The following is a 10,025-nucleotide window of genomic DNA, read 5'->3' as shown; positions in this document are numbered from 1 at the left end:
ACACACAACTGGGGGGAGGAGGCAAGACCCCCCCCCCAATAACTTTTAGGCTGGTGGTTCGAGAACTCACCTGGGATGTGGGAGATCCTAGCAGCACTGACTCTGTGGGTGCTCTGGGGCTGGAGCACCCACAGAAAAAAAAATAGTGGGTGCTCAGCATCCACCAGTCACCTGCCAATCAGCTGTTCAGTGGCGAGGGGGGGCAGGAAGAGGTGTAACAAGGATGGGGTCTCATGGGGAGGGAGGGGCAGGGTCTTGGGGTGGAGTGGGGGTGGAGCATCCATCTAGAAAAATGAAAGTCAGTGCCTGTGGACCCCAGTTCAATTCCCCTGGTGAGAAGGGATTTGAACAGGGTTCCCTGCTTCCCAGGTGAGTGCCCCAACCATGGAGGTATGGGATACTCTGATCGTGGGGGTTTCTCAGGCCATGTCTACACTTACAAGAGTACTGTGGCACAGCTGTACCGATGCAGCTGTGCCACTGTAAGCGCTCATGTATCCGCATTATGCCGATGGAAGAGAACTCTTCTATCAATATCATCAAACCAGCTCAACAAGCAGCAGTAGCTATGTCGGTGGGAGAGTGTCTCCCGCCAACATAGCTCTGTGCACACGAGCAGCTATGCCAGCAAAACTTATGTTGCTCAGGGGTGGTTTTTTTTTTTTTTTTCACACCTCTGAGCGATAAAAGTTTTGCCAACGTAAGTGCTAGTGTAGACATGGTCTCAGTCTCTCTTGTTGAAGCCATTCCTCTTTAACTGAGGCAGAGCAAAACTCACTCGGGTAGTCCAGTGGTTAGGCATTCACCTGAGAGTGGGAGATCCTTATTCAATTCCCTTCTCCTTATCAGGCAGCAGGAGGGACTGAACCAGGATCTCCTACATCCTCGGTGAATAAAACAACTACTGGGCTAAAGGTTATAGGGGAGGCTCCTGCCTTGTCCTCCCATGCAGTGTTGCAACATCACCTAAGTCCCTTTGGGGATCTAGCCCTTTGTCTCCAGTGACTAAGCAAGCAATGAAAACACGCCCTCTGCTATACTCCTTCAGCAAGTGTAGCATATTCTCCCCAGCTGGATTGAGCATGGCCCTGCCTCCTACCCCTTGTGCCGTGGTCAGGAGAAAGATACAAAGAGCTGAGCAGTCTCTGCCCTCAGGAAAGCCCAGAGACTGACTGAGGGCAGTTCTAGGTTTAAAAAGCTGCTATTGTGTCACTGTAGCACTTTAGTGAAGAGATGCTTGTACGCCGATGGGAGAGCTTCTCCTGTTGACGTAACGCTGTCTACACGGTGGGTTAGGTTGGTATAACTGTCACTCAGGGGGGTGGATTTGTCATACCCAGAGTGACATAGTTATACTGGTGTAAGTTTGTGGTGCAGACCTGGCCTGAGTGATTGGCTCCACCATGGGGGCTGTTGGGGCACTTAGCACCCCACCCCCTTGACTGCACTCAGAGGAGACCGCTACTGTCTGGTTCCCAGTTTTAGTACTCAGGCAAAACTTCCATTGACTTCAATTAATCAGAAAAGGGCTTAACTTTATGGTTGTTGAAGTCAATGGTGCTCCTCAGAGTCTTTGCAGGATCAGGTCATGAGTAACAGCTTCAGGATTTGTCCCATTATGATTAAAACGTTATATTTTTGTGTGCATCTAAATTTATTTTTGTCAGAACTCATCTGAACCAAACCCACAATTTTATTAAAATGACAGGGTTGGTCGTAGGAAATGTATACGCAGACATACCAATGACAACTGTTCTGTTTTGGTAAGTGATAGATGAGATATCTTATGAATGATAGAGTATCTACAATATAATTTGGCTAAATTGTACTTGGCAATAAGAGGTTTAAAACATTAAACGTTCTCACCTGACATTGGCAGATCAAATTTGGCCAAAACTGACACTTTTTAAAATAATCTTTAATGAAACCTAAGACCAGTTAAATAAGATTAAAAAAAATGTCAAGCTGAACAATGTTAAAACACTTAATCTAACAAATTATTTTTCATGAATGGATACCTCATGGAGAGCTTTGCAGAATCAGGGCTGAACAAAATTTCCTGGGTGACATTGTATGCTCTGTTACAATACTACCAACCTGAATTATTAAAAAAATGTGTCAGACTCCCCAAATCATGATTGGCTTAAAAATAAGGAGATTTAAAAATATTGGGTTATTTTTATTTCCTTCTGGTTTTTGAGTGTTTAGGGTCACATTTACAAACTTTTCTCTAGGACCAAGAGGTTTACAAACTCAACTTATTTTAAAAAATGAAGCCTGAGGTTCTCATATAACCACCTGACTACAGGAGCTGTGGCTTTAAGATAAGATGAAACAGCAAATATTGTGTGATTTGCAATAAAATCACTAAAGTTGGCAACAATGACTGTGTTATGCAATAGGTTAGACTAAATGACCACAATAGTCCTTTCCGGCCATAAAATCTGTGGGGAGAAAATCTATTCCTTGCAATATCTGCAAACCAAACACTTCAACATAGTGCTCGTGCCTGAGAACTGGGAAGTGAAATGTTCTAGAAAATATGCTATAAAATGTGCTATAAAAAACCCACAAAATTGACAAGTACATTTTCATTGAAACATGCAGCATAAAGAGTGAACATTGAACTAGTTTTATTAAGTTTTAATAGCATAAGGTATGTAATTTAGGCAAGGAAATCTGTTTTGTTTAATATATCTAGCCCTGATGTTGCAAAGACTAACACAGCTGTTTACCTTTAAACATGAGTAATCCTGTTTAAATCAATGGGATTACTCAAGTGCATAAAGTTAAGCAAACGCGTAAGACTGCAGGATCAGAGCCTTCTTTTTAAACTGATATTGCTATTGGGGGGGGAGATAAGGAGTTTTGAAATCTAAGGAGAAAGAAGTTACATTTTTCATATATAATATACTCTATTGGTTTCAGATGATGGCACACATGCATACTGCATGCAGTTTTCTATTAAGTGAGGGGGGAAATAATATAACAGTTATAAATTGCTCTTGGAACTATGCTGATGAGTTAGAATTGAGGTGGCTATTCAGTATTGTTTTGTTTTTAGGGATGGGGCAATGAGGGAAAAAAAGTTGCTTCTTGCTCCAGGGAAATGTAAGGAGGTTTGTCTATAAATAAGACAGATAAAGCAAATACAAAATGGTAGCTGTAAATTCACTTTTTCCAGAACAGTTTTACAACCTTTGTCCAGTAAAGACTCCTAACTACACCCACATTTGGAATGGCTTGTCTGATTGGAACTGTTGTGTCTGCTCAGATTACATAGATAGCACAGCTGCAAGAAGTGAACTCAGGAAGTGATGTAATTGTTTGGTTAATGAATACACCTTAGTCACCTGGGTAGGGAGAGGCAGAGCAGCAAACAAGTGGGGACTAGGAGAGAGGGAAGTAGTCTGTCAGAAATTCTCAAGTGGCTGGAGAAATCACCCTGGGAGGAATAAGAGGACACCATGGAAAAGGAAAGCAGTTCCCATTGGGAAATGGGGCTGCTGAAAACATTCGATTCTAGTGAATTTGTTAGTTGGGAGAAGATTGGTTCGGGTGGATTTGGGCAGGTTTACAAAGTGCGACATATACACTGGAAAACATGGCTAGCAATCAAGTGCTCCCCAAGCCTTCATGTGGATGAAAAGTAAGTGCCTGTCCCCATTACAGTGCGTACTGTTCATGCTTTCGTATTAAATGTGTATGCACAAGTGCACGGGATGAGGCGTCTCTGTGAAATTGGTAGCTAGAGTTCTAGCTGACAGCTGAAAAGCCCTAAACGTTCTCTCTCAAATAAAAGGCTTCTAGTAAGTGAGCATTTGCGATGACTAATGAAAAAGGGCTGGTATTATTTTAGCCAAAAACAAGGTAGAATAACCTATTTATCTGCCAGTCTTTTTTTAAATGTGACTTTTTTTTTTAATTTATGCATCGAGTTTCATTTTTTCCTGATTGCAATATAGTCTCTAAAGAAGCTAAGCGTTACAGACATTGCAATTCATCGTATGGCCGTTGGACTATGCAAAAATCCAGAAGGGCTTTTTAATTACAATTATGGGGCTCATGGTGGTGTTCTGAAGAACATGCTCTTCATTTCACCAATGCATTTAAAAACTGAAATGCTTTTTGATTGAGACGGTTGCACTTGGAGCTCTAGGCTGAAGACTGTAAGGGAGTAGAACATGATTGGTTTTTTTTTTCCTCCCCTTTTGATTTGGAAGCAAATGAAGCCAGTTGATCAGTGCAGCTCTTTTGCACTGACACTCGCAAAGTGACTCGTCTGCTGAAATGTTTAGTTTGAGATTTTTGACATGCCAGGCTACAAAAAGGTGTGTGCAATTACTTCCATTTAAAGGGGGACAGACAACTTCCAATTCACACTTCCGTCTAAATCTTTCTGCTGTTAAAAGTAACACCCAAGATTGCTGGGATTGAAAGAGAAATATTTTCCTTCTAATCTCTTTTGAGTTTGTTTGCTCTGTGTATTTGCAAAGCGCTTCAGACATAGTTCAATTCCACTGTTTCCTCTGTTTCTGGTCAATTTCTCCTGTTTGTGTGTGACTTCAATGCAGCAAGAGTGGGGAGGAAAAAGCCGGCGTAAAACAGAAAAATGACTATAAAATCACACATTGCCAGGGCTTGTAGGAGCAAGCCTGAAGCTAGCTAACTCCTTTCTGTTAACTGACAAGATTTCCATTTTACGATCTCGGATGAAATGTCTGGTTATTGGCATCGGAAAGTGATTTGCAAGAGAATTCCACACCGTTCTGTTACCTGTGGATTTCTTCTTATTTATTTGTTGCATTAAGTTCTTGGTATAATGCTTCTGCTGTGCATGTTTTTAGTGATTATTTTCCTAGGTTAACAGCTTTACAGAGTCGTCAGGGCGAGGCAATAGTTCAAATATTGTAGTTTAAATTGCAACAGTATTCTCTAATAGGTAAGTCCAATTTGCTTTAGTAAGCAAAATGTTTTTCTGAGAACAACAGATGCTAAAACGAAAAAGCTTATGTTAGCATGCAGTGCTGTACAGTACTTGCCTGCCCTTTAGCAGGGCACTTGAGAGCTGAAAGGAGAGAGGTGGGGATGGGGTGGCTTTGGCAGGAAGGAGTTGTCTGTGCTGGAGGAAAAGGTCTGGGATTCAGAAAGAAGTCCCGTTTGGACAGCTGTGTGTGGGGAATAGGAGCTTACCAGTTCATATCCTGTAGGCGCTTCTCTGTCCATAAGCGTTTGCAGGATTTTAGCCTTACACTCAAGGGGCATTTTGTAGCTGTTCATATTCATTATTCGCAGTCTGCTGGTGAAGGATGTGCAGGTTTTTAAAATTGCTTCAAAATCTACCCTGGCCTATCTTGTTACAAAAAAGGGTTCCATAGATCTGTGTTAACTTTCATACCACTTAGTAGTAGTACAGTAGGAAAGGGTTGGTGTCTCATTACTGACAAAATGTAAATTGCTTAAGTCAAATATGTTAATATGAGCTACCCACCCTTATGTTGATTACTTTTGTAGATAGCTGGGCAAAAATCTTAGGTGCCCAACTTCAGATATTTTAACAGGGCCACATTTTTGGTCACTGGTGCTCGGAGTTGTCCGAAAATCATGGTCCTTAAAGTCACAAGTTAAGCCCTCCAAAATCGCCAGTCACTTTTTGAAATCTTCCCCACTCTCTTTGAGAACATTGTTTGTGGGGGGAGGATGGGGGAAGTGCAGTAGAAGAACTTTACTAATTCACACCTCACTCAACAGTAAAGTGCTGTAGTAGGTTTTCATTACAAAGGCTTCATTACTCTGAAAATGTACTGCAGAAAACTTTAGTAACTGTTGCATTATTGTCACCCTCAAATATTCAGAAATCCTCAGACAAGGTGGGTGAGGTAATGTCTTTTATTGGACCAACTTCTGTGGTGAGGGAGATACCAACAGAAGTTGGTCCAATAAAAGATATTACCTCACCCACCTTGTCTGTCTAATATCCTGGGACTGACACAGCTACAGCTGTAGTGCATACAGAAATCCTGAGTCAGACACCAAAATATCATGTGATTAGCTTAAAAGTCATGGGGGGGGGGAGAAGGGGGAGATAAAGGTGTGCTTTGTTTTGGTCATGGAGCCCTTAAATTCATGTCATGTCACTCAAGCTATTCTTCATAACGATGGATTCAAAACTTTTTTTAAATGAAGTGGGGATTCTCCTATAATCACTAGGGCTGTCAAGCAATTAAAAAAATTAAATGTGATTAATCACACGATTAATTGCACTGTTAATAGAATACCATTTATTTGAATAAATTTTGGATGTTTTCTACATTTTCAAATATTGATTTCAATTACAACACAGAATACAAAGTATATAGTGCTCACTTCATATGCCTCCAGCATTTATAACGGTGTTAAATATGTTTTTAATTTATATGGGGGGGGGTCGTCACTCAGAGACTTGCTATGTGAAACGGGTCACCAGTACAAAAGTTTGAGAGCCACTGAGCTAGGACTTTAAGAAGGAACAAATCATGAGATGCAAATAAAATCATGAGTTGGCAGCATTGCTATTTAGTAATGCTTAGTTGGTCTCTTGGTCACTATTGCTAACTTGCAAGGTTCGAGTGTGCTTGTGGGATGAGTACCAGTATTTTTGAAACAATAGATATTGTAGAACAGGGAAACTGACTGATCTCGACTGGTAATGTCCAGTCTTGTGGCTCAGCCTTTTAGATGCTCTAACTCAGTGGCTCTCAACCTTTCCAGACCACTGTGCCCCTTTCAGGAGTCTGATTTGTCTTGTGTCCCCCCAAGTTTCACCTCACTTAAAAACCCCTTGTTTACAAAATCAGACATAAAAATACAAAAGTGTCGCAGCACACTATTCCTGACAAATTGCTTACTTTCTCCTTTTGTCTGTATTACATTTGTTTGTACTGACTTAGTGCTTTTCATGTAGCCCATTGTAAACTAGGCAAATATCTAGATGAGTTGATGTACCCCCTGGAAGATCTCTGCATACCCTCGGGGTATGTGTACCCTTGGTTAAGAACCACTGGTCTAACTCTTCAACATCCAGAGCAGGCTTCTTATCGTTGCTTCCTCCCCTCTATCTCTGAGATGCTTCAACTGTCTCTCCCTTTTTTTGTGAAGGTATTTAAAAACATGTGACTAGGAAAGTGGGGGTCCTTGTGGAATGCTTGCATACTAACTCTTTGCATGTTAAAGATCCTGCCCTGGTCTTGGGTGGGGGGGGGGGAACTCCCATGGGGAGAAGTCAATCACTTTGACTTCAGAAGAAGGGGCGCAGGTTGGATCTTTTAAAAAAAAATCTAGAGCAATTTCAGTAGGGCTGAGAGCTGTCCCCCCTCGGCTTGAGGCTGACTGCCATAGCTCTTACAGAATTCCTTTGGTATAGGCATCAGGCTTATTATAATTATCAAGGACTCTTATTCTCCTGTATATAAAAATTATAAGTTATGCTCTCACCCACAGCAATGACTTTGCAGGTGCAGTATGTAACATAGTAGTGAAACATACGAGGAATTAGCAAGACCCTATCTGACTCATTATCTCCCCTAAGAGCTTAAATTTTTGACCTGGGCTACCCAGGATAAACAACCATACTTGCATTTAAGCACAATTTCAATGCTGCTGTGGCCAGACTGGATTTATCACACAGTTTGCTCTGCCACTGTAAACTGGTTTTAAATGAAAAGCAATTTAGGCCAGAGCTATGGGCCAGAACACTGACTTTTTAAAAACTTCGCTTCCCGGCTCTTTGAGCTCTGGTCAAGTGAAAAATTCTTAGTTAATGTGGCCAACAAATGTGAATGGAGCCTATATTCTAGCTTGGTGTGCAAACAGTGTACATAGAGTCTGTGATTAAACACAGTGAAGACAACCCCCAGCTGCTAAACTTTCCCTGTGTATATGTGGCCATTGTCCTACCTAAATGAGACGAGGCCAACAGCTTTTGTCTTGTGTGCACTGTGCTGGGCTGGCCTCTTCAGACACTGGCTATGCTGCCTTGCCACTTGAGGCAGGCTAAGAATATTGCATTAGCTCCAATTCAGTATGGCGTTTGCCTATTAGCTGGGAGCCATTGCCAAAGTATTCTGCCCTGCCTTTAATCAGGCATGTGTTGGCTTGTGCTGCTGATGGGCTCCACCCGCTGCTGCTCAAGAGGTCAACAAAAGGCGGCATTGAAGGGGAAGTGCTCTGGCACTTTCCATTCAAAGTGCAAATGAGGAAGGAGCAGGATGTGAGGTGGAGCTTCTTTTGTCCCATTTTCCTGGTAAAACCCATTGTGCTGAGGGACCTGATTGTGACATGGGTAGGGTAGGATTAGGGTGTGGCTACTGCAGAATCTGTTCCCATCCAGCTTCAAGACCAAGCCATATTTTAACTAGGTCAGATTTACCATGTTGTAACTGGGTTAGTTTGCGGGGTTGACTTTACAGTCTGGATGGGACCTCACGTGCTGTTTTGTTATAGCTGTAAACTGTGCTAGCTATAGCCACTTCTGAGAGCTGCTGTTAAGCATTAAATCTGTTTAACGTGGCTTTGCTTCACTGAACTGGTATGCACAAGTCTGCAGGATTGGGGTCTGTGTGTGGTTAGAGGCCACATCCTCTGGGAAAGAGGACAGTGTATTCCTTGGCAATAGAAGAAGACAGACCCCCATCTCCCAGATAGGGTCAGCTGTCTCTTGTGCTCCATTTTGTTTCCTTTTATTCTGGTTGTTTCATGCCCTCATTAGGGAAACCATTTGTTCAATAAAAATGGTTCTTCTGTAGACAAGGCCCTAGCTTAGGTGTAACATGGTATAGGGCACTTAGGTGGAGTGTGGCAACTGTTCTAGGCCAGATATTTGCCCCCAGGATCAGTGTATGGTGTGGACCCTCTGTGCAAGGAGCATTCTCCTCTCTTGTGAGAAGGCTCGCCAGCCATCTCCATGGCACTCTGCGATTCCTAGGAAGGGGGAGAGAAGATTCTGTGGGCTCAGGATCTGCATGGAGAGAGGCGACAAGAAGTGGGTAGCCCTGTTTTGGGCGGAAGCCCATGGTCTCCCGTACCAAGTGGTGTCCTGACATGGTAATTATTAGGTCAGAATAAAAGAATTAAGATTAAAATAGGCCAAAAAGTTGCAGATGATTCAATAAAAGAGAACACCAAAAAACTTAAAGGGTAAATTTGGTTAGGTATACTCACACAATTGCTTAGGCTTTTTATTTTGTGTTCAATTGAAGTGAAAATAACTCTTAGAATTGGCAAATTTGCTAGACCTGTTTTGTTTGCAATATTGGATTAGCCTAAAGGACTGTCACTTTTTCATTCACTCAACCTGCTACTGCTTTTATTCTCTCCAGGAGCTCAGGAGTTTGGAGAGAAGCAGTATTCAAATTTCAGATTTAAGGAATCTGAAACAATAAATAAAATTGTCTCCTGGTCTGACATGGGGAAATCTCTTAACTTAATGAGTTTTCAACAAATTGGTCTTCATATTTAATATTATACTTTGCAATTGGATAACCTCTTTCATCCAGTGATTTCAAAGTAGTTAAACAATTAAATGGATGCTCTTAACTTGAAAAATGTGTTTTGTAAATGAAAGTTGCATGTGTATTGATTGGTTAAGCCTTTCAAAGCTGATGCATTTCCTAGCTAGATCTTAAGACCTCAGCCATTAGTATTAACATCTTTTTAGATTATTACATTGGATATTCATTTCTATTCCTCACTGTTTCTTTGCATATTGTAAGGTGGAAATATATGAAGTCAATTTTACTTTCAGGTTCTCAGTGCTTCAGTGTTTGCATTTCCAACATTTTGCCACAATGCCTTCAAAAAAACTTGTTGTCAAAAAAACTTAACTAGGCTGCTGATGTGCTGAGATCAGTCTATAATGCTGATCAATACTGTCTCATTTTTACTTGGGCATAAGCTTTCGTGAGTAAAAACCTCACTTCTTCAGATGCATAGCTATGCATCCGAAGAAGTGAGGTTTTTACTCACGAAAGCTTATGCCCAAATAAATC

The 10,025-nt window shown here is 41.5% G+C and overlaps 1 protein-coding gene across 1 annotated transcript in view; it reads left to right on the top strand.

Annotated features, from left to right (window-relative positions):
* The first annotated feature begins 3,371 nt into the window (after positions 1–3,371).
* Positions 3,372–10,025, top strand: part of RIPK4 (receptor interacting serine/threonine kinase 4) — a 37,245-nt gene continuing 30,591 nt past the window's right edge. The window contains exon 1 of the mRNA XM_034753213.1: positions 3,372–3,649. Within this exon, the coding sequence (XP_034609104.1) occupies positions 3,468–3,649 (182 nt within the window). The 5' untranslated portion in view covers positions 3,372–3,467. The remainder of the gene's footprint in view (positions 3,650–10,025) is intronic.

This window comes from Trachemys scripta, chromosome 1, assembly GCF_013100865.1.
Source record: "Trachemys scripta elegans isolate TJP31775 chromosome 1, CAS_Tse_1.0, whole genome shotgun sequence".
NCBI classification, from domain to species: domain Eukaryota; kingdom Metazoa; phylum Chordata; order Testudines; family Emydidae; genus Trachemys; species Trachemys scripta.
The sequence above is the reverse complement of the archived record's forward strand: the minus strand, read 5'-3'. Positions and strand labels throughout refer to the sequence as shown.